Here is a 26,163-nt window from a genome sequence, read left to right on the forward strand (position 1 = left end):
ATTGCGTGGTAAAGTCATGTCATTAACCTCCCCCCCCCCCCCCCCGTTGCTTAGTTATTTAGAGCCCCTATTTGCTGTACATGGGCAGGGGCTGGAGGGACACTCCCACCAGATGTCCATGGGTTGTGGCACAGGGGGGACTACTATATCCCTTCCCATTATTTAGCCGGACCCATTCCCACTTTAAACCTCCCTTATAGTAATATGGGGGTCTTTTTGACCCCCATAGTGTTACTTAACTAATTGCTCGCTGGCTGCTTTCGCTGCCAACAGGTAACTAATTAGTATTTTTCTTTTTTTATATCCAGTCCTGGATTTGAAACATTAATGTCCAGATTTTACACATCCACATTAAATCCAGGTCTGTGTAGGGCCTGAATGGCAAAGTCCAGACAATGTGGAATAGCACGAACAATGTCCAGATCTGGCAGTCCGTATAGCCCCAAATGCAGCCAGAGGGTGTTGCCCCATTCGGTATGGGACAGTTTTCACTTTAACAAACCTCAAAATTTATATATAATTTAAACACATCTAAAAGTTTACATAGATTACATGTTGTTGCCTTGTAGGCTGTTGAGCGCCTGTTTTTTCTATAATGATTTCCTGTCTTTACTTTTTCAGTGTTGAGCTGGTCACAAAAATGTTCTCGCAGGGAACATTGGACCAGAAAACAATGTCTAAAAAAACATGATGTACTGAAACCACACTATGTTTGCAGGTCATCATGACAATATCCTTGTAGCGAACAGCGAGTTCAGTAGCTGGTTTCCCATTGAGATCTGTTACATCCTTGGATAAGTGTGTCTGATAACAATGCCAGGTTCTCCTGGGAATCTGAGGTTTGGCTTTTTGTCATCGCGTGAGACATGTTCTGATCTCTGAGCAATAACAAAATACAGGTGTTTATTCACTAAACAGGGTATATAAACTACATTTGTACAAATGTAATATACACACACACACACACACACACACACACATATATATATATATATATATATATATATATATATATAAATATAATGTCCAACTATTTCCAACCTTGCTGAACTGAGTCTACAGTTTTTTAAAATTATATTTCTGAGTCGTCAGATTGAATTTTTTAGTTAAACTCCTAAGAGACCCAATGCTGTGACTAATGCATAGTGCGATCTAATAAACAGTCTTGCTTCTTTTTCCTACCTGTTTGCACTGATCAACTCAGCTAAAGCAGGTGTGTACTGCCAGCACCTTATTCATTGTATAGAAGGGTGTCACTTGGGGTGTATTTACATCAAACATGAGCTGTAGGACCCTATATGACTCCACCATGCTGAGCAGGTAAGAAAAGTCTAATTATATAACGTTCGTTTTCACTTGCTAATTTAGAAAACCCTGAATCTCAATGAGAAATGGCAGACTTTACCAACCAATACAATCTATAAACATGTATCAAGATCGGATCACAAACCGTGTCATAGGAGACATTGTAATCTATCGTAAAATGCATTTCTACAAGGTTGGCAACCATGGTTTTAAAACAAATAGCTGCACAGAAGTACGCAAGGGTGGTGATCCAATGTTTTCCCCCCGCTACCCCATTAAGACCCCTACTTACACTTGTAAGTCATTTCTAATATGGAAAAAATATACTGATAATATTAATAAATAAAAACACAATCCACATGTAAGTTTGATTAAAAATTCAGTGGATGAAAAAAATATTCACAGAGTGCACATAATAAATCATCCTGCTGATGTATGTGGGGTGATAATCCACACTTGGACCATACCATTTTATTGACTTGATGTATATGGGGTAATCCACACCTGGACCATACCATTTTCTTGATTTGATGTGCATGGGGTGGACATAGCTTACAATTTCTGCAAGGGGGAAGCACTTATAGAAAATATATACTGCAGGACTGCCTTGTACCAAAAGCCACTTTTTTTTTTATCACTAGCTTTAATTAGATTTTTTGCTCCATGTAGAAAAATGATAGATTAATATCATACTTATCGTAGTCAACAATTAGAACATTTTGTTACATTTGATTGATTCCTATAAAATTGCTCTGGGAAATTGTAAAATGTTCCTACATTTTAAGGTGCTCCTGTATGTTTTATGCAAGAAACACAGATTTTAAAATCTTATGTTGTAAAAAAAATATTACATATTCCCTGCAGATAACCTTGAATACAATACATTGTTTTAAATATTGCATTACTGCATAGGTTTAGGCACAAAATATTATGTTAGAAATCTTTGAAGATCTTAAATGTACCAGCCTGACGAGATCTCTTGTGTGGTTACATTTTACAGAAACATTTTACCTGCTGAGAAATTGTTAACTCAAGATAATATCACTTTTCTCGACTGAATGCATTATTCTATGTATTTACCAATGAAAATATTTTTTCAGTAATAAATGAGATACAAAATACAGTGGGTTTTCCTACATAAATAGTGGCTAAAGAAGAGAACTTTAATATGCAATCCATCAGTGTGACTGTTGATTAAAATTATAGGGTTTGGTGATCATAGTGATGTGGAGGTGTGCCTATTGCTGCATAAACAGAAACAAAAAGTAATTTAAGTCCTTAACCCCTTAAGGACAGAGCTTCAGAAGCTTGTCTTTCACTTAATGACAACGGCATTTTTTGCATTTTTTGCTGTTTGCGTTCAACTGCAATTTGCATTTTATTAAAGGGACACTATAGTCACCTGAACAACTTTAGCTTAATGAAGCAGTTTTGGTGTATAGAACATGCCCCTGCAGCCTCACTGCTCAATCCTCTGCCATTTAGGAGTTAAATCCCTTTGTTTATGAACCCTAGTCACACCTCCCTGCATGTGACTTGCACAGCCTTCCATAAACACTTCCTGTAAAGAGAGCCCTATTTAGGCTTTCTTTATTGCAAGTTCTGTTTAAATAAGATTTTCTTATCCCCTGCTATGTTAATAGCTTGCTAGACCCTGCAAGAGCCTCCTGTATTTGATTAAAGTTCAATTTAGAGATTGAGATACAATTATTTAAGGTAAATTACATCTGTTTGAAAGTGAAACCAGTTTTTTTTTTCATGCAGGCTCTGTCAATCATAGCCAGGGGAGGTGTGGCTAGGGCTGCATAAACAGAAACAAAGTGATTTAACTCCTAAATGACAGTGAATTGAGCAGTGAAATTGCAGGGGAATGATCTATACACTAAAACTGCTTTATTTAGCTAAAGTAATTTAGGAGACTATAGTGTTCCTTTAATTTATTGCACCAACGCATATTATATACCGTTTTTTTTTAAAGGACAGAAAGGGCTTTAATTTGATGTAACATATATATATATATACATAAATGCTTATTGATTATAAAAAAAATACAGAAAAATTAAAAAAAAATGAAAAATTTAGATTTTTTTTTCCAGTTTTTGCAATAATAATGTGTGCACAATTAGTGCATGTTAAGGAAATTGTGTCTGGGATTTTAAATTGTGTCTGGGTTTTTTTGGGTAGTTACAGGTCACAAAGCACAAGGAGTAAAATAAACTTTTAATGTGGAGCGATTTTAGAATTTGGTATGTTTGTAAGCTTAATAGCCATAAAAGAAAACAAAATTGCCACACAAAAGTATATATTTATATAAAGTAGACACCATGGGCTATTTACCTAAGGTTGTTTTGACACTTTCTACGTAGCCATTTCACCGCCAACCTCTGCTAAATATTGGAGTAAAATTTTATTTTTTGGGGTTTTTGGCACACAAACTTATAACAAAGAACTTCTCATGTGTATTTTGTAAAGTTGGTGTGTGCTATTCCTGTACAAAGTTTTATTTTGTATTCAGTTACATCTGCTGAGTAAAATGACACCCCCATTGTATGTCTTTGGCACTATTTTGTGAAGCTACAGTGCCATATAGGAGACCTGTCCTTTTCAGTATTCACAGTCGAATTTTGAGAGACGGATTAAATGAGCCTATGCTTCCATTTGGGGTATTATAGTAGTTTGACTGTTAAAAAAAAAAAAAAAACACAAAGGCCTACCATTTGTAAAAGTAGACACTCCAGGGTATCTCATAATGTGCATATTGTGCCTTCACATGCCCCCATTATTTCACCAATATATGACAAAGTATGTGGTAAAAAATAATTTTGTGCATTTTTTACATACAGATTGCATTTTTGCTGGGCATTTTGTATATTTCATATGTGCCACCAAGTTCAAAACCCCCAAATTATGCTCAGCTAAGTCTTCTGAGTAAAAAGACACCCCCAATGAATGTCGTTGGCACTATTTCGTGAAGCTACAGTGCCATATAGGAGACCAAGCCATATCAGTTTTTACCGAACTTTGAATTTTGACGCTGGGCCTATGTGCACATTCCAAGCATCTTTGCAGGTATTAAATTCAAACTACCCCACAAAGGCCTACCATTTCTTAAAGTAGACACCCCAGGGTATTTCAAAAGGCATATTTTGAACCTAAGCGTGGGATAATTTTTCCGCTAGCGTGTACCAAGTGTAGTGGTAATAAGCGTTTTTTTCTGCCTTTTTGACACACAAAGTGAGTTTGCACAGTATATTTTGCAAACCTTATGTGTACTACCACTGTATAATACTTCATATGTTGCTCAGCCATGTCTGCTGAGTACAAAAATACCCCCGTATGTATCTTTGCCAGGTATATGTGGACATCGGAGGGGCACATTTGGGACGCAGCCATTCCATTTTTTTTCAAACTTTAAATTTTTACGCTGTGCCCATGTCCCATTTTAGAGTATTTTACCAGGCTATATAATCCAAATACCCCATAAAGCCATACCATTTCTTAAAGAAGACATCCCAGGGTATTTCAAAAGGCATATTTTGAACCTTAGCGTGGGATCATTTTTCCGCTAGCTTGTACCAGGTGTAGTGGTAATGAGCATTATTAAATGTATTTTTTTAACTTTTTAAAACTTTTTTTACTTTTTAAAACTATTTTCTAAACTTTTGTTTTGCTTATTAATTTTTTTAAAGTTTCCTAAACTTTCGTAAAACTTTTTTTTACAGATTTAACATTTTTCTAAGCTTTTTTGTTTAACCGTTACCCCTAACTAGCAATAAGCAACACTAACAGTAAATTCCCCATTTTCCCATAACTCCCACCCACCCCAGCTAGCAAAATATTTAATTATACAATATTTAAATTAGTTAATTAAATAAATTGAACCCTTGAGGGTTAAAAAATAAATAAAAGTTAATCGTCAGAGGTTAAAAAAAAATTAGATCACAGTATAATACTGTGATCTGTATTTTGATCACTGTAGGCAGTGATCGACTGGCAGGGAAGGGGTTAATTTTTATTTGGACTGGGTAAAGGGTTTATTTTTTACTTAAACGTTATTAAAACTTTTTTTTAACTTAATTTTTTAAAGCTTATTTTAAAACTTTTTTTAACGTTAACCCCTAGTTAGCGTAACACTAAATCCCCCAATTCCCAACTAACTTCCACCCTCCCCAGCTAGCTAAATTTATAATTTTAAAATATTTAAATTAATTAATAAAATAAATTTAACCCCTGAGGGTTAAAAAAAAAAAAGAATTAACCCTCAGGGGTTAAACAAAAAATAATCAGATCATAGTAAAATGTAATCCCTGCCAATTGATCACTGTAGTTAGAGATCAATTGGCAGGGAAGGGGTTACTTTTTTATTAAAATGGGTAAAGGGGGTGGGATTTTAATTAAACTTTATTTTTTTTTCGTCAGGGGGCAGGATCACTGATGATCCGTCTCCCTGCACTTCACAGTGAACCCGGAAGTGCAGGGAGGCGGAAGGTAAGTATACACAGCACATGTGCTCACTCTGACATGCTGTCAGAGCGGGCACATGTGCTGGGACAGCGCAAGTCGGTGCTCCCGGTCTGCCTCTAATACAGAGGCAGACCGGAGCACCATTAACCCCGCGATCGCCGCAATCTGGGGTTAATTTTAACGGGTGACTGTCAGGATCGGGACAGGGATCCAACACGCAGAGTACAAACAGTAGCCAGATACGTATACCGGACCTTAGAATGGCCTGACTAACGTAAGTAGTACAGTATAGAATGGTCAAAGACAAGCCGAGGTCGAGGGTAACAGAAGACAGGTAAGCGAGAGACAAGCCGAATCAAGGGTAACAGAGATAAGCAGAGTAAGGTAAACAAGCCGGGTCAAAACCAAAAGGGATAATAGAATACACAAGCACTGAGTGACTAGAACAAGCTAGAACCACGACAGGGCAATGAGCTAATGAAAGAAGCTCTGTTAAATACCCTGTTCAGAGCAGTAACCACGCCTCCGAGGCGTCCTGATTGGTCCTGCAGCAATTGAGTGACAGGTCGTTCCGGAGGAGTGTCCTGATGACAACTTCCTGCCTAGATGCTGTAAAAGGCAGTCACTCCCTCGCGGTCGGCCTTGCATGACCGGATAGACCGTGGAGAAGGGAGCCATCAGGCCGTCTGGATGGAGGAACAGCTAAGTCTCTACCTCTTTCAGAGGTAGAGACCACAGGTACCCTGACAGTGACGGACGAGGTCCGTCACTCGTCGTTAAGGCAATCCCCTGAGTGACGGACCTCGTCCGTCACTCGTCGTTAAGGGGTTAATGGCAGTTAATTGAGCAGTGAAACTGCCGAGGCATGATCTATATACACCAAAACTGCTTCATTAAGTTGTAGCTGTTCTCTCTCATATATCTAAAAAAAATAGATAAACCGGGCTAAATGCTTAAAGGGACATTATAGTCACCAGAGCAACTACAGCTTAATGTAGTTGTTCTGGTGTGTATAGCCTGCTCCTGTAGGCTTTTCATTGTAAACACTACATTAGTTTCTAGTAACACTTCTTGTAGCAGTCACTCAAACGGCCACTAGAGGTGCTTCCTGTATCACTGCACCACAATGTGCAGCACGGGCGTTCAGCTTCTCCATGCTCTGCGTGGAAGAGCTAAACGTTCCCCATAGAGGTGCCTTGATTCAATGCCGCCCAATGCTTTCCGACGGAAACTCTTTGGATTGGCTGAGATCATCAAAATTGATTATCTTAGCCATGGAGGTGGGATCAAGCTGGTAAAAATCGCCTTTCCGGAGCAATTTAAGAGGGGCTGGACACCGAAACATTCATACAGTCTCTATAGTGTAAGGAATACGTTTGTATGACACTATAGTGTTCCTTTAAGTGCAAATTCGTTCAAATATCAATTTAGGCAAAAAAAACTAACAGGAAACATAATTTAATTAGATATTTCTGCTATTTTGTGATTAAAATTTGAATTCCCAGCATTTTATACTTTAGTTTACAAGGTTATTCACAAAACTTAATTTTGTGAATGAAACCTGAACAGCAAAATGTAGCCTCAATTAGCAATGCTTTAACCCCTTAAGGACCAAACTTCTGGAATAAAAGGGAATCATGACATGTCACACACGTCATGTGTCCTTAAGGGGTTAAATATAGCCATGGGCGTCCGCAGGAATTTTTCCAGGGGGGGGGGGGGGGGCATAATTGTAATGACATCTATGCTTGGCCCCTTTTTGACAGTGTCATGAAGGATAGGAGCATAGTGATTATCACATAAAGCCAGGGTGAATAGCGTTTTCACAACTATGGTGTCAGAAATACATGTTTGTATTCCTGACACTATAGTGTTCCTTTAAGCAAATTAAAGGAACATTCTGGTCACCATAACAACTTCATCTAAATGAAAATGATGCCAGGAAGCCCCTGGGTGCTCTTTCCTTTAAGGAGTTAAACCGCTCTCAAATGGTTTAACCCCAAAGGCTTCCTCCAGCTCCAGGTCCCTCAGTGGTATTTGGCATCTGAAACGGAGTGTCAGGAAGTGCAGATTGACGTCAGGCATGGGTGCGGCTGATTGGCTAGAGTTGACGCTCTAAGCCAATCACTAGTTCCCGGTTCATAATTTTTTAAAACTTTTTTATGAATGGGGAGCTACTGATTGGCTTAGAGTGCCAGCTGACCGCTCTAGCCAATCAGCAACACCCCTACCCAGCGGCACTCTGTGCTTCCTGACACTCAGTAAATAAAAGAACACATTAACACTGATATTTTTTTTTACCGGGGGAGATGAGAAGGTCCAGAGTTTCCCTGCCAGGCCCAGGTACCAAAGCCTTATGATGTGGTGTCCAGAATAAAGTGGAGGGTTCACTTAATTTGTCCTTCCTGCTCCAATCTCCTTCTCTTCTCCTTCATTTGACAGTCTTCTTTTTCTTCTGACACTGTCTTCTATATTTGGCTCCTTCTGCTCCTTTACCTTTCTGCTCCTTTCTGCTTATTTTGCGCCCTTATGCTCCTTTCTCATTCTTATTCCTTTCTGCTCCTTGCAGACCCTTTCTGCTCCTTCTCCTACTTTAGCTTTGTGCTCCTTGCTGTCCCTTTCTGCTCCTTCTTCAACTTTACCTTTGTGCTCCTTCTGATTCCTTCTGCTCCTTTACCTTTGTGCTCCTTCTGTCACTTTCTGCTCCTTGCAGACCCTTCCTGCCCCTTGCTGCCCCTGCTCCTTGCATACCCTTCCTGCTCCTTGCTGCCCTGCTCCTTGCAGACCCTTCCTGCTACTTGCTGACTCTTCATTTAGCCCCCCTCCCCCCATGCAGCACTTGCCTAATCTATAGGCTGCCCCCCCCCCATGCCTCACTTGCCTAATCGATAGGCTGCCCCCCATGCCTCACTTGCCTAATCTTTAGGCTGCCCCCCATGCCTCACTTGCCTAATCTTTAGGCTGCCCCCCATGCCTCACTTGCCTAACCTTTAGGCTGCCCCCCCATGCCTCACTTGCCTAATCTTTAGGCTGCCCCCCATGCCTCACTTGCCTAATCTTTAGGCTGCCCCCCATGCCTCACTTGCCTAACCTTTAGGCTGCCCCCCCATGCCTCACTTGCCTAATCTTTAGGCTGCCCCCCATGCCTCACTTGCCTAATCTATAGGCTGCCCCCCCATGCCTCACTTGCCTAATCTATAGGCTGCCCCCCCATGCCTCACTTGCCTAATCTATAGGCTGCCCCCCCATGCCTCACTTGCCTAATCTATAGGCTGCCCCCCCATGCCTCAATCCCCTAATCTATAGGCTGCCCCCCCATGCCTCAATCCCCTAATCTATAGGCTGCCCCCCACGCCTCAATCCCCTAATTTATAGGCTGCCCCCCATGCCTCACTTGCCTAATCTTTAGGCTGCCCCCCATCCCTCACTCCCCTAATATATAGGCTGCCCCCCATCCCTCACTCCCCTAATATATAGGCTTCCCCCCATCCCTCACTCCCCTAATCTATAGGCTGCCCCCCATCCCTCACTCCCCTAATCTATAGGCTGCCCCCCATCCCTCACTCCCCTAATCTATAGGCTGCCCCCCATCCCTCACTCCCCTAATCTATAGGCTGCCCCCCATCCCTCACTCCCCTAATCTATAGGCTGCCCCCCATCCCTCACTCCCCTAATCTATAGGCTGCCCCCCATCCCTCACTCCCCTAATCTATAGGCTGCCCCCCATCCCTCACTTCCCTAATATATAGGCTGCCCCCATCCCTCACTCCCCTAATATATAGGCTGCCCCCCCTCCCTCACTCCCCTAATATATAGGCTGCCCCCTCCCTCACTCCCCTCATATATAGGCACCCCCCCCATCCCTCACTACCTTAATATATAGGCTGCCCCCCATCCCTCAGCCTATATGCCCATGAATATAGCTAATTTGGAGACTTTTTTCAAAACTAGTTTGCCCTTCAGATTCAATTCACTATTATTTGGTGTTTAATAACCCTGTAATTTACATATATGGCATTAAAAGAGGAGAGGTATACTCACTTTGCACTATCATAGCTCTGATACACAGCTTCCCAAAATGGCCACCACCTGTCCTGTATTTAGTGATTGATTAGGTGTAGTCAGTTGTCACATGGGGATATTTATAAAATCTGCTGTTTGGCTTAAAAAAAACCCACTACTAACATAAATAGAGTTACCAGATATAAAGTGTTACGCCAAAATTATGATTGGCAAACATGAAAAAGGGGAGGGGTTATCAATGCATTCTGCTTGCTGGTACCAGTGGTTTCCATGGTGACTGCTCTGTTTTTAGTTATTTAGACCACTTTTCAGAACATCCACTTTCTATAAATTAACACCCATCGTGTTTTTCTTGACATAAATCGCTTCTCTCTGTACTAGTGCAGTACATGAAAAGTGCTTCCCTAGAGTAGGTAACATTTTTATGCTTCAGGTGTCAGGTTGGGAGTTGCTTTCACAAACTGATTTCCTTTCAGCAGCTTATATATTTGCCGATCATGCTGCAGAGTAGCACTTTTCATGTACTGTCCAACAGTATGGTTATGAATTAATTGTCCAGTTAAACGTGGTGGACCTGGTGTCCCTAGTCTTCAAGCTGATCATAAGGTCAAGGCAAGAAAAGTAACTCTCTCACGGTTATTCACTAAATTGAGAAATGTTGGGAAATCTACGTGAATTTCAAATTAAAGCCCAAAATAGCCGAATTGGAAAAGTTCACCAAGTAAATTTTGCTTCCAGTTTGGCTGCTTAGGCCTTAACCTATGAATTCACTCAAAATTCCCCAGAATTATCACCTGTACCAGTCACTCAACTGATATAGTTTGGGGTGCTTGCTACCAGAGTGAACAGTATTATCAAGACCTGCATGCTCATCGAAGAAGCAAGCCTGAATTGTTCAAGCTGTTATTAGTAAAGTATTCTGTGGATCACACGACATTGAGGAGTTAGTGTTGTTTTCAGTTTTGGTGGATCACAAGCTGCCATGGGTCTTTACAGTATGCCACCAATATTAATTGTCTAGAGGTGGATCTATATGATTAAATAGAATATTCATGGATTCAATTAAGAAATTCAATCAGAATAGCTTTTGAAACAAAATGTCAGTTACTCGCTAAGCCATGAATTGTTGGGAATGTAGCAGGGAAACTGCAAATTTTAGAAAAAAAATTGTCAAACTGAAAAAAATTCCCTAACTTGGCTATGTTTCCAGCTCTGATGTGAATAATCCCACTTCTTTTAGTGGAAACAATGCCTTTACCAAATTCATAAAGAACGTCACAATGGTACCTTTTATGATAATATGGCAAAAGTTTAGGTTAAGCTCATGGATTGAGACAACAATATTACATATTAAAACAAATTTCAAGTAATTCACTGTATCAAACTGTTATTGACTTTCTCTGTATTTTTTGTTTGTTTTTTAGTGGCTGTGCCCTCAACTGTACCCTCGCCTGCCCCGTTGCCTGTACCCCCTTCTGAACCAAAGCCCATCGGACATCACCCTACTCCCACCCCTACCCCGACCCCCCGAATGTCTGTATGTTCCCGGGTTACACTGGTTAGCAGCATGGACAATACATCAAGTGGCCTGCATACCGTTATGAAGTGGAAGACTGTTCTTGCCATCTTCGTGGTGGTGGTTGTGTACTTGGTCAGTGGTGGTCTTGTCTTCCGAGCTCTTGAGCAACCATTTGAAAGCAGCCAGAAAAGCACAATTGCCCAAGAAAAGGCAGATTTCTTGCTGAATCATCCTTGTGTCACTCAACAGGAGCTCGATATACTAATAAAGGTTAGTGGAAAGAGGTCCATAAGAAAGTATACCCTGTGTTGGATCTTTGTAGCCTGCCTTCGTGGTGGCGAGTCAGTGACATTTTTATGACAAAGTGAAATACTTTCCCACCAGAAAATAAGATGATAACGAAATGTATAACATTGTTAACAACTCATGTGGTTGTTCACTACAGTGAATGTCAAATTTAAGGCCACGGTAGCCAAACTAGAAAAATTCAGCGATGCTATAGGTTCTGCTATTACGGCCTAAAATGTGAAATTTGCTTTGAATTCTATAATTTTAGGAATAATCTGTCACACTCCATACACAATATTCACAGATTATTAGCAATAAAGTATACAGTGTTATTGACTGAACTCTTTAATTATGGGGAATTTAAAGTGAATTTCAAATGCAAGGTAAAAATAGTTAAACTGGAAAATCCTTCCAGTTCGTCTAGTTTGGCCTTTACTTTGAAATTCTCCTTGAAAGCCCAACAACTCTTACTTTAGTGAATACCCCTGTAGGTAAACAGTAATTATTTACATTTGTGACAAATTACACTTTAGTGAACAATGCTGATGGACTTTTGGTGGGAGGGCAAATTTGTTTTTGCAGGTGAACAACAGTTAGACTAGATCACTGATTCCCAACCATTCTTGGACCATAGCACATTTTATTTTTTATTTTTTTTAATTTTCATTTACCTTCATTGGGCACTGCAGTCTCACTGCTCAAACCTGTGCTCTGACATTTATGACTTAAATGGCTTTGTTCATATAGCTCTAGCCTGCCTATAACTCTCACAGCCTACCTACACACTTCCTGTAAGAGAGATCTAATGTTTAATGGGCCACTATAGGCTCCCAGACTACTTTGGCTCATTAAAGTTAGTGGCCCAGGTCCCTTAACCCTGCAGTTGTAATTATTTAAGTTTTTAATAAACTGCAATAATTACCTTTCAGGGTTAACGCCAACTCTAGTGGCTGTCTACCAGACAGCCACTAGAGGGACTTCCAGGTGGTTAGGCGACTTTTGGTCCAGCGCCACCAGCTTCGCTCATTATACAATGCTGTGCTATGGGTGCGGGGCCTAATGTGAGCGTGGCGCTTGCCACGCATGCATATTAGGTCCCCCCCTGCTGGCTGACATTGGCAGGGGCAGAGCCTGAACGAGCGCCGAGGGTCAAAAGGAGTTTTCAAAATCAATCAAGCACAATTGTGGTGGTGGTGGTGTGCAGCCCCTTGATGCTCATTGAAATATATAGTAGAACTGCAGCCTTGTGGGTACCAGATAATGGGCAACAACAGTCCCACACTGTTGCAGTTGGAAATAATCAATGATGTGACAGAACAAGACCAGTCAATTCTCACAAAGTGCTTTTTATTCCACCATCCAGAAGGACTTGCCAACATTTTGATTAAAACGTTTTTTGTCCAGCCTTTATGGTGGATTAATGATCAATATTGCGGCAATTTTTTGCTGTTGACGTATTGCTGTTGATGTATTGCCTCAATTATTATCTACTTCGGATTTTTCATTGGTTACGGTTATACTGTCTAATTGCTAAATAGCCGACAGGCCCTTTTTTTTTTTTTTTTCGAGTGGGGGGGGGGGGGGGGGGGGAGGGAGGGGGGTCATCTGTCAAGAAATAATTTAACCAATTTGTTTTTCCTTTTTTTGCTTCTTAAAGTGTAGGAATTTGTATATTTCTTACTAGATTATTTTAAACATCCGGGGTAATAAAGAAAATCTAGTAGTTTTGCTTCCTAAATTTGAACCTAATTTATAATTGCTATATTTGTGAACCATTTGAATCGATAAAGATTAACTCTGCAAAAATGATCGATTTTGGAGACTTGTCTATATGGACCTGAGATGTGGCATCTGCTGTATGAAATATTTAATGGATATAATTTGAAATCTTTGATCAGCTAGTTCTGCATTATTGCACCACAAGGATTTGTGTGATGCGTACCTAAGAGATCTCATCTTTTCAGAGTGACTGATCTTTTAATTCTTTCTTATTGAGTTGTGCATTGCGAGTACAAGGAAAACCGACTATGTCCAAAATTATGTGAACATGTAAGACCATTGCATTAGCTATCGGAACATTAAAAACGATTTTATGGAAAAAAAATCCAATCATTTTTTAAATTGCAAATAATAAAAATTAAAAAGCGAGATCAATATAGTGAATTATTTTTTCATGCACTGATTATTTTTATGATTCTTGTACTGGCTTGTATATGCTTCCCTATAAAGCTTTCAGTGAAATAATCAATCACATGTTGTTTAAAAATTATATTCGAGAAACTTGCAGTTTTGTGTAGTAACTTGGTGTAGTCAGTGGCACAGAGTCCCAGTGGGGTTAATTATCGTTTAACAGGTGTGAGCTATCACTCCAGGGTAACTTGTTCAGCTGATGATACACTGAAAGAGGTATTTACATATATATATATATATATATATATATATATATATATATATATACACATATACACATGTAATTCAAAATAATAACCAAAACGGCTCTGATATATATTTTTTTCTTCTTCTATACTAATAAATAATGCTTTTGTTTGTCAGAGAACATTCTCTGCTGTAAATATGCACTCCCTGCGTGCAAGAATGAACGTTTCTCAGCTTCTTTGTCCTTCTGTGAAAGTCAACTAAGGCTTTGTGATTTAACCATTACTGCACATTGTTTTACACTCAGACACACCAACAATATGGAGTTCCTAGGAAAGCAGGAAATTTATGGTAGAAAAGAGAGACAGAGGGATTTGGCCCAAAATAGGGACTGTCCCTCCTAAATAGGGACACTTGGGAGGTATGGAATAATTCCATCATAACAAATTAGCCTTTAAAACTAGATGATATACTCGGTTTAAGTAATAGTCTTGTATAGAGTTGCTAAGTAAACAGAACGTGCTATGCTAGCATAGAGCCATGAAAGCACTTAAAGGAGCACTGTAGTCCTTAGGTCCCCCCCCACCCTCATGGCTCCCCTCCCGCTAGGCTGAAGGGGTTAAACACTTACCTTTCTCCAGCGCCGGGCTCCCTCGTTGCTGGGGAACTCTCCACCCCCTGCTGACGTCAGATCCGAATGCGCATGTGCGGCAAGAGCCGCGCGCGCATTCAAACAGCCCATAGGAAAGCATTACTCAATGCTTTCCTATGGACGTCTGCTTCTTGTCACTGTGATTTTCAGTGAGACAGCCACTAGAGGCTGGATTAACCCTCAGTAAAACATAGCAGTTTCTCTGAAACTGCTATGTTTTCAGCTGCAGGGTTAAAACATAGCAGTTTCTCTGAAACTGCTATGTTTTCAGCTGCAGGGTTAAAACTAGAGGGACCTGGCTCCCAGACCACTTCATTGAGTATCTAGAGTGGTCCTTTAATATCATTATTGTTTAAGGGGTTAAATGGGATTAATGATCAACATTATTATAGAAGTGCTTTGCACCATAAAGTCTATTGCCTTGCTTAGCTGATTTTTTATTTATTTTTTGTTATTTTTTTTAGTAACTCATTTAGAAAGTTAATACAGTTGATTTAATCATGGTGTTGATGATGTCTAGACACTTAGTCAAACACTGAATCCTGTTTCCTACAAACCTCTTCTATGTAGCTATTTAGACTTTCTGGCTTCTGACACCCCTTTTGTCATTTCTCATAACCCAACCTATTTTAAGAATGAGGATTGGCTGAGTAATTCTAACCAAATTACAGAGTTGCAACTCCCAGAAGAAAATGCTCTCATCCCTTTTAACACTTTCATTGAAAGTATTTACAGCTGTGCAGCCTAATTGATATGGATGCAGGATGGGGGACGCCGACTTGACCCATTTTTGTCAGTAGGGGAGCTGGTGGCTCCTGTTGCATGCTTTTGTAGCCAATATCTTATGGGAAGCATACACAATCTCCAGCCAAACATACATTTGCTGCTTATACACATAATAGTATGTAAAACTTGTTACCCAAATATTTTCTGCATAACTGAGTAACTTTAAAGTGACATTGCAGGCACTATAATTGCTTCATGTCACTGAAGTAGTTAGAGTGTCTGGAGCCCCTTGGCACTTTCTTCCCATTCAGCATTGAACCATTTATAATGCTTTAATGCTCAACAAGAGTCCCCAGCAATCCATCCCTTCTGAGCTGCTTGGACTAATGAGGATGCATGAGCCTGAGCAGCAATAGTGGGTTGTGATTGGCTGAGAGTGTCAACTGACCACATTCAGCCTATCACAGCACCCATTATAGGTATGAATTGGTATGGCTACAAGGAAGTGTGTAACCTCCTTCTTAGCTACATCTAAAGTGGGGAGTGGCTGTAAGTAGCTAGGGACCCTCATTCAGTGTAAAAGTGCTCAAAAATCGTTTAGCAATAGAGGTACAGTGCCAGGAGACCTTAGACACTATAAGCAACTAAATTCAATGGTTATAGCAGCGGTAGGCAATCTTAGACCTTTCATGTTGTGGACTAAATCTTCTATAATGCTCTTACAGCCATGATGCTTTTAAAAGCATCAGGTAAGGTGTAGTCCTCAATATTCGGAGTGCCGAATGTTGCGTACCCCTGGCAAACAGTGTCCCTTTAAGCAAATCATATCATGGGGGTTTACTGGCTAAAGACTGAATTGCAGCGATTTGAAAAACAAATAGCTAAATTGTCCCAAAAAATAGCTGATTTGAAATCATTCTGGAACTCTGCCTTAATCACAATTTGGTTCTAATTTAAAAATAAAACAATAGAATACTATTTACTTGTTACTAAACAATTCCACTAGGTGTGTTGCAGTGTTGCAAATGCTTCCGGTAATAAAGGAGTTAAAATTGGAGAATTGCTTCTCACCACTGATAAGTGTGCGTGAAAGTAGTGGGTTATATACTGCAATGCAGCAGGATCTAGCCCTGTGCTGCAAAACATGAGCTCAGACGAAGCAAAAACATGCAGGAACAAAACACGCACACAGCAGGAAACACAGGCTGCAACACTATGGTACCTACTGAATGAACCTTTACTAGCTCTGGGGGGCTGGAAAGGCAGGCACGGACAATGCCCGGGGTGATAGATGTGAGGCTTTCGTTGCTACAATCGATAATCCAACATGCTTAACTTGTATTGCTTCACTTTGGGTATTTATGAAGCATTTTACTATAGCGATAACCTAAAGGTTAGCCAAAGCTACCTGCCTGACAACAGGAGACTTTGGTCTTAAAGGCAAAAAACTGCATTTTAATTTTTAAAAGTAGCAGATTTTAATATACAATATACAGAGATGTGCAATGACTTGCACTTGGTACAGCCAAGAGACAAGTCCTTTTATATATTATAATATGTTGTGTGTCTTTGCTGGTTTAATATTAACTTGTTCATTCAGTAATGGGTGGACATGGGTATACTACACCTGCCAATATACCATTTAAAAAAAAATAAAAAATTGTGGCAGCCAATGTCTAGGTCAGGGTTTCCAATCTTTTCTGGACTTTAATGACCACAGATATAAATATCCTCCACGTTATTATTAGTCTTATCATTTAATATTAAAATCAAGACAGGAAAATATTTGTGGAAAAAAATATTTTTAAAAATAACCATCAAACTGCTCAACTTTAAGAGTGTCTGAGCATGTCTTTGGCAGTGTTCAGAGTGCCATCTATACCTACTGTACACAGACACTCAGACGCATTTACAAATGCACTCACTGTAGAATTTTCATTTTTTTCTTATTTTTCTAACATGCATTTCACACTGAGACATGGTTGTTATTGAGTGACATGAACATATGGTAATAAGAGTTACAAGCTCTTTTCTATTTGCGAGAGTCTATGAATTATGCGATGGCGTAATAAGGTTATTAGAAATTACAATAAGTCAGTTTTTATAAGAGAAGCCAGGAAAGTCTGTGTTAAATTGTTATGTGACACAGAAGAACATGTGTATATGATTTCAAACTGGCCAGAAAAAAATAGTATACTTGCATGCATGCATGCATACATACATATATATGAATAAGTATCAAGTAGAATTATCATTTTAGTTTTTTTCATTTTTATACACTCTTAAAATCAGACTTACAGACACTCACTCAGACACTCTTACAATCACATACACTCCTGCCAACACTTTTACAAGCACATTCTCATACATCTATATGTAAAGACAAACTGAGACACTCCCAAACACAATCACAGACACAAACACGTTTGCAAACTCCAACAGGCACTCTCACAGACACCCACACACATAGATCAACACACACCAGTTTTGGATGTCATGGAAAATGATGGCTGACTGTCAGGGGATGTCACTCATCTGCTGGACCAGTCTACTAATAACATAGCTTTCTTTTTAATGCTGTTTCTGCATCTATCTCTCTTATTCTCCCTGCAAGGAGTACCATCAGGGAGAGAAAAACCTGACACCCAGCAAGACTCTGCTTGAATTACAATGACTGGGTCTGACGACAGTACAAGCTGTGCGTTGCCATGTTTTTTAGTTACCAGGCTTGCACGACTAATCAGACTTAATCTCTTGTCTTCATGTCAGGACAAAGTGAAGCTGGCGACTCATCACACTAATTCATGGGCGCGGGACTTAACCCCCTCATTACTGGACTGGTCAGCTCTGCCATCAATCCAAACTCATGTTTGAGAGTCCCTATAGTCTTGAAAATTAAAACAGTGCTGTTTGTGAAATATGATTAATAGAGACAGTCAGACAGTCATTTCATGCTATTAAAAAACCAAAACAAAACAAAAAAACTATGTTTAAACCGTGTCCATTGCTATAATACAGGATGACTGTATTGCTCATTTGCATGTCGTGCTGGAAAAAAACTTAGAAACATGATTTCTTGGAATTACTGTGCCCCATATGAACTTTTCTCAAGGTCCTTCTTGAAATATGCAATTGATACACAGCAGTACATTTTGAATATGTTTAAATCTGTAGGAAGTTTTATAGTGTTTAATCTCACCACTACTTTTCGTGTGTGTGTGTGTGTGTGTTTGTTTTGCCCTTTGCTATCTGATGTTCTAGATGTCTTTGTGATTATATAATGTGTTTATCTTTGTAGAAAGTCATCAACGCTGACAATGTAGGAGTGAATCCAATTGGAAACTACACAAACAGCAGCAGTAGCCACTGGGACCTTGGAAGTGCCTTTTTCTTTGCCGGAACTGTAATCACTACAATAGGTGACAAAAGGGGGAATCTGGGCGTGGGAAAAAAAACTGTGTCCCCTCTAAACAGAATTCTGAGAATACCACACAACTGAATAGTAAACAAAATAACAGTTACTACTATTATTATGGAGGTTAAACCTTTTTCTTGCTTTGCAAAACACACAAAAGGTGGAGAAATTATTTCTTGCAGTACTTGACCTCTTACGGAAAAATGTGTTTAGAGGTATTGAACTATATAAGCCACATGACAACTAGTGATTTACTTTCTTTTTTTCATTTTAAATTCTTTATTTTTACTGTGCATGAAATAACAGTTGCATGTCAACAATGCCACAACAACAATTGCAAACAGTTTAAAAACACAGTCGTTCACAACAGTACAGCATTTAGATTAAGCGCACAATTTTTTAATTAGTAATACAGGCTAGGTACAAGCTAGGTAACTACTACTGTCTTAATAAGTTGCTTTGTCAATTAGTAACTGTAGCTTAAGAGTTATATATATATATATATATATTTTTTATAAACACTTGTTTTATTTTATGTTAATCAGGCTTAAGCAGACGGGTGTCAGAGTAGATTAAAAAATATGATTTAAGAATATAAGCGGGATATGTAGTTTCGACTATACATACACAATAATACCATATACTTGCTCGGTCGGGTTTAAAGTTAGGTTAGTTTCTCACGTTTAATACAGGTATGTCTTGATAGTCTGGTAGGCAGGCTATCGCTATTGGTCTGTTATCTGTAGCATGACGGTGGGGCATATAAGCGTACCTCCGTAGTGGGCCTATCTTGTAAAAACTGTGGACTGTTCAGGCGTGTAACCTGACCTGAAGAGTGGTATGCTGATGAATTGCCTATGTGAGTTCCTGACCTGTCTGTGGTGCGGAACATATTAGGCTTATAGGCATTACATAAAATTACTAACAGGTGTAATTATGAGTACGGGGTTGAGTGTAGCGGTTTAACAGGAGAATAAGCAGGAGTGTGGGTTTGTCCAGCTAGGTGTGCCATTTACAACTATTTCAGGGAGCAAGAAAAAATAATGCATTGTCTTAATGGTGTGGCCACAGTTCGATTCGCAATACAGCAGTGGGGGTCGTCCGGCTCATGTAGTTGGTAATGGTGAGGCATATACCGGAGAGTCTCCGCAAGCAGGGTTGACCTGTTAGTCCCATTTTCCATTCAAGTTGCAGATGATGTCCTGGCTAGGTTTCTAGGGACAAATGTTGGAGCCTCGGCGTTGCCCCAATATGGAGGGAGCGTGGAGTTTGTTGGAGGCTTCGATGTGAGTAGCGGGTCCGGGGGGAGACCCAGTTGCCCCAGGATTCCCTCTGCCTCCTGCATGTTGCGTACGGTATGCCTGGCGTCATCCTTGGTAACCTGCAGAGTATGAGCTGGGCCCCAGCGGTACTTGATTTTCTGCATGCGCAGGAGGGAGGTGAACTGTTGCAGGGTTCTCCTCCATGCCATAGTCGCCCTCTGAGATGTCTGAGTAGAATGTGAGGCTCATCTGTTCGAAGAGGTATGTCGGGTGTTACCTGACGGCCGCCAGGACTGCCAATTTGTCTGTTAGGGTCTGGAACCGTGCGATGACGTCTCGTGTGGCCATGCTTGGGGCTTTTGTGGGCTTAGGAAGGCGGAATATGCCATTGAGAGCTACTGCTTTGGCTGGTTTCGGGTTGAGCAACGCTGTTAGGAGCCTCCTGATGAGGTGAGGTAGCTCGGCGTCCGGAATACTGTCCGCTATACCCCTGATCTTCAGGTGTTTTAAGTGACGCTTATCCTCCGACGTTGCAAATCTCAGCTCATTGAGTTGATGCTGCCTCCTAAGTTCTCGGACCTCGTGTTGCAGCTCTGATATTTGGCCTTTTTGGGTGTCTGTGGTTCCCTCCACTGCTCCCAGCCGGCCGCTCAAGCCCTGCAAGGTCTCTCGGATTGATGCCACATCTGCCGCTATTTTCCTGTGGTGATCCGCCATCAGCTCTCTTATGGCCTCCATGCTGACAGGTGTGGAGGGTGTAGCAGGTGGTTTTGGCTGCATTCGAGACGGTGGTGGTTGCTGCTGGGTCGGGGTAGTATCCCCTTCCTCGTCATCTGACGTCCCATCATAAAAATCCGAACATCCACCATGGAGGGACGCCATCTTGGAATTCAAGGCTTCTGCGGCCTGCTTCCATAGCTCGCCAATGTGCATTCCCGACCGTTGTTTTTCAGGTTTTAGTTTTTTGGTTTTCCGCCCCATGGTGTGCTGGTAGGTGTTGGGGTCTTCTCTGGGCAGGTTTGGTCGGAGTTTGGGGGTTGAAAATCGATGTTTAGGGTTGTATTGGTGCGGAGCTCGGCGGCCATGCGACTTCTCGCTTCAGTAGTTAGGACACGCCCCCCGATTTACTTTCTAATTGTGGGATGAAGACAACCATTGTCACATATAACAACATAAACTGTCTTGGCATACAGATAGATTGCATGATGTTGGTTTAACTGAAAACATTTTTAGAAAGAAATGAATAAGATTTTTTTTAAACCTGCACATTTAGTTCAGTATCCAATCATTAAATTCAAGATGTATACTTCAAAAATAGTTTTAAAGGAACACTTCCACCCATCTAACCGCTTTAGCACTCCTCCTATGTCTGGCCACTCTGAGACGGTAACAAGTTAACAAGGTGCTCAGACACTCATTCAGACACTCATTAAAAGCAACTGACATTTAATGTGGATAATGCATCTTGGACGTAAAAACCCAAGGGCAGAGTACAGAATATTTGATAGAGTCCTAACCTCAACATCTGAGGAAAGGGATGTAGGGGTGATTATTTCTGATGACTTAAAGGTAGGCAGACAATGTAATAGAGCAGCAGGAAATGCTAGCAGAATGCTTGGTTGTATAGGGAGAGGTATTAGCAGTAGAAAGAGGGAAGTGCTCATGCCATTGTACAGAACACTGGTGAGACCTCACTTGGAGTATTGTACGCAGTACTGGAGACCGTATCTTCAGAAGGATATTGATACCTTAGAGAGAGTTCAGAGAAGGGCTACTAAACTGGTTCATGGATTGCAGGATAAAACTTACCAGGAAAGGTTAAAGGATCTTAACATATATAGCTTGGAGGAAAGACGAGACGGGGGGATATGATAGAAACATTTAAATACATAAAGGGAATCAACACAGTAAAGGAGGAGACTATATTTAAAAGAAGAAAAACTACCACAACAAGAGGACATAGTCTTAAATTGGGCAGACTAGATGGGCCGAATGGTTCTTATCTGCTGTCACATTCTATGTTTCTAAGTTGTTATGGGGTTGGGAGTACTACTGTAATGATGTAAATTTGATCACAGTATTGAGTAAAGGGATCATTTATAAAGAGCTATGTTACAGCTCAGTTCTAGAAAAGCATAAATCCTCATGGAAACCAATGAGTGCTCATGTAGCATCCTCTAGAATTGCACTTAAGATGTGGTGTATGTGGTGATGTGGTGAACATGTATTGTTTTCCTTTTCTTATCATTGACTTGATCAGGAATTTTAATGCCTAAGCCTCGAATATTACAGAGTTATAAAACTGCTCTTTAGGTTTATGTCAGCCACACTCAACAAGTACAATAGAAAAGGTAAATGATTGCGCATGTTAGCAAACTGGACCTTCAGCTGGTGACACACAGACAAGGATAGCGCAACCTTATCCAGAGAGTAGAAGGTCTAGTCACACACTTGCATCCAATGCAGACCTTGATAAGAGAAGAAAAGACACCGTTTCAACTCAACAGAATCATAGTCCAGACACGATAAAGACTGTTGAGTTGAAACATTGCCTTTTCGTCATCAAGATCTTCATTAGAAGTGTTTGCCCGGACCTTCTTTCTCTATGGCACTCAACAGGTAGAACACACTCAAAGTCCAGCTAATCTCTGCAAAGTTCACCTTGATTTTTGCAGTTCAGCAGGTTTGGTGCTATGAGCACCTGTTAAATTTGGCTGCTCTCAGGAACCCTCCATTAGCTTTGCCTAGAGTAGTTGAGTATTGCAGTAATGTCACAGCAGCCGAGGGAACTCAAATGCAAATGCTAAATCATTTAAAATTGCACTTCACTGGATACATAAGTGAATGGGTTTTAGGCATTTGGGTTTTTTGGGAATAGTCCTTGGTATTTGAGTTGTTTTCCTACAAGAAGAAACAAACCATAGTATATATTTGAAGTTATCACGCAGGGAGAGAAAAGTATTTGATTCCTATATTCCCTTATCTGTACGATGTATTACGTCTAGTTTTCTGATTAAGGCCTGGAGAGTATTCTCTGTGTTTATTGAACCATAGGACATGTCCTGTATCCAGAAGATAATCCTAAAAGAATACAGATTGTGTGCTTTGTCCAGAGATACAGAAATATTCTATTGAAATGCCGACATGAAAATAGACAGTAAGGGGGATTAGTTCAGGACCAGATATGAAAGCTATTCAGAATAGGAAATTGAAATGGCTCTGTTGATGTGCTTGAAGGGCTGTCATAGACTCTTATCCTGCTAAATGACAGCTGTAAAGATGACAGAATGAGCTTTCACATAGTGTAGAAAAAGAAGACCCAATTAAAGAATTTTGAATTTAACACCATGAAAAAGGTCCGCTCAGGGTTGCGCAGAGATCAGAACAGGGATAGCTTCACGATGGGTTTGTGATATCACAGCCAGCCTTTACCATGCATGGTACACCAGAAATTTGGTATGCTACGTGTGCATGTGCTGGACCATGAGGCACAGAATCTACTCAGAATAATAACCATGTAACAGATGTTCTGCTATCAGGACTATTGCACACAAATTGTGAAAGTTGGCATCTTTGCATGCAGTGTACATATAAAGTTGGAATTTGGTACCTTTTTAGGATGCAATTCTTGAGTCTTTATTACCAGTGTAGAAAAGATGCTCTGTCAAGAGTTATTGTCTTGAAGTTTGGGGTACATTGAGAATAAATGCATGCAGATGTCCTCCATTAGGCCGAAAAGTATATCTCAATAAAAACTAAACAAAAAAACTAGCACTGCTAATTGTACGAACAATGAGGAACTGTAAAAGTGGTTTTGTTCAGGATGGAACTAACCCTTTTCGATTTAAGGAAAAATGTGTGCAGGTTGCGAAGGTTTTCTCGAAGAACCAGAGATTATTGCAACATATTCCTTAGAGTTCTATGTGGTTCTTTAGTAATTTGCCAAATTCGATAGTATGGAGAACTTACACAAATGACTTTATATTACAATGTTATCATGCATTTGTTTTGTGCTGCTTGTTTACTGCCTGTGACTTTAATCATGAATTAATCCTTTTAATTTTTTTTTTATCTGTCGTAACCAGGGTTCGGAAATATTGCACCAAGTACAGAAGGAGGAAAGATCTTTTGCATTCTTTATGCCATATTTGGGATTCCTCTCTTTGGCTTCCTCTTGGCTGGAATCGGAGACCAACTGGGGACAATCTTTGGAAAAAGTATTGCAAGAGTAGAAAAGGTTTTCAGGGTAAAGGTGCTATAAATTTGTTAAATTGTTGCTCTAAGCCTTTGTTCATATCCAGCAACTTGGAAGAGCAGGTGTAAATTGGAAATGCCATAGATAGATTTGGTGATGGAACCACAGACATTCCATATTAGGGTTCAGTTCCAAAAGTATAAGCACTGACAAACTGTAAAACCAAATACTATTTCTAGAGAAATAAACCACTGTAGACCATAGTAGGGAACTACGTGAGATGTGGTATTATTTTGCAATTTTATTATTCGGCATTGTACTGGACTGAAATGTTCTCCTCATAATGTAGATGTTAAATATGATGGTCTAACGTATACATTAATGACAATGAAAAATCTGATTGCTCATATTTATAGCCAGATCAAAAATATACATCTTCTTCTTAATCTGACCAGTCTTATAGATAACTAAAGTATAATGTATAACTTATAGTACAACTTAAAACAGTGGAGTACATATAGGGGTTGCAAACTGCCGGGGCCGCTGTTTAAGGGGTCCATCAGTTCGCCCATGCTGTTAGGGCCACCTGATGGGTATGGATTTTCAGGGGGCCCGGTCAGCGCTGCAGCGCTTTAAGAGCGCTGCCGGGCACCTGCCCTGGTAACTCCTCCCAACATACACAGAGCCCACGCGGGAGGAAGCAGAGGTGGGAGTCAGAGTGGGAACTCTGACTCCCATCAACCTGAGCCACCACTGGACTCCAGGGAAAGTCACCCTCCTGCTTTTAAAATGTAGGAAACTTAAACCTTTTGTGTGTGTGTGTGTCTTTGTATGTGTGTCTTGTGTATGTGTCTGTCTGTCTGTATGTGTGCCTGTCTTTGTTTGTGTGTGTGCCTGTCTGTTTGTATGTGTCTTTATGTGTGTTTGTGTATGTGTGTCTCTTTGTGTGTGTGTGTGTGTGTCTGTCTGTCTGTCTGGGGGGGGGGGGGGGGGGATTTCTACATGAAATCAGCACTTTTATAAGTTAACAAGGGAACTCCCCCCTGCTGTCAATCAAACAGCCAGGGAGGATTCCTTCCTACTTCTGTTAGCTCCCCTGAGCTAATGGAAGTGGCAGGCACGCTCTACTTAAGCATGCCCGCCTCCTTCTCCCTCACAAACTTCAGACCTGCTCCTCCTGGTTATTTCCTTCTGGTGCAAAAGGCTGCAGCAATAAGAACTTCAGCTTTTGTAATCTTGTTTAAACTATACTACCAATGAGTACATGCATAATATTGTTATCTATAACAATTCCCAGATCCTTGGGAATCCTTGTGTTGATATGCCTAATTCACTACCGTTTAGGGTGTAACTTGCTTGTGCATCCTTTACCCCGAAGTCCATAACTTTGCATTTTTTCTACATTAACTTTCATCTTCTATTTTCGTGCCCGGTCCTCCAATCTATCTAACACAAAACTCTGTAAAATATTGCAAACACTGAAACATGTAGATTTTTTGCAGCAATCATTTGTGAATCTCTTGCAATAGGTTCCTACTTATTATGATGTAGATAAATTGCAGGGGGAAAAATGTCAGCTGCCAACTGCCTCTTATCTATGTGAATTGAATGTGAATACCATTTAGCAGCAGAGTGTTCTGATTTTATGACTTGCTTATAAAATAAGACTTTAGTCGATGAACCTTATGCTTAAAGGACATTCAATCTGCATGAGATTATGCAGCATAAGCATAGCATTGCATCATTGGCAATTTGCACAGTTCCCTTGTTGTCGTAATGACCTGAACTATAGTTTATGCATATTTGATGAATCCAATAGACTATATTAATGTAGAATTCCATTCGGCAGAGTATTGGGTGCGTGGGTATAGCACAGTTTACAGAGCAATCCCATAAGTCATGAAAGCCACAGCTATCCACTCCACTGTAATATACTGC

At 40.3% G+C, this 26,163-nt stretch overlaps 1 protein-coding gene across 4 annotated transcripts in view; it reads left to right on the forward strand.

Annotated features, from left to right (window-relative positions):
• The window catches only part of KCNK10 (potassium two pore domain channel subfamily K member 10), a 75,839-nt gene that overhangs the window by 35,050 nt on the left and 14,626 nt on the right, over window positions 1-26,163 (forward strand). For 2 of the 4 annotated variants that reach the window (XM_063439551.1, XM_063439549.1), the window contains exons 2-4: window positions 11,217-11,581; window positions 18,652-18,772; window positions 24,116-24,276. In XM_063439551.1, coding sequence (XP_063295621.1) covers window positions 11,217-11,581; window positions 18,652-18,772; window positions 24,116-24,276 — 647 coding nt within the window. Of the gene's footprint in view, window positions 1-10,647; window positions 10,736-11,216; window positions 11,582-18,651; window positions 18,773-24,115; window positions 24,277-26,163 lie in introns of those variants that run through there. The other 2 variants (XM_063439550.1, XM_063439552.1) reach the window with 2 other exon arrangements.

The sequence above is a fragment of the Pelobates fuscus genome, chromosome 13 (assembly GCF_036172605.1).
Source record: "Pelobates fuscus isolate aPelFus1 chromosome 13, aPelFus1.pri, whole genome shotgun sequence".
NCBI lineage: Eukaryota > Metazoa > Chordata > Amphibia > Anura > Pelobatidae > Pelobates > Pelobates fuscus.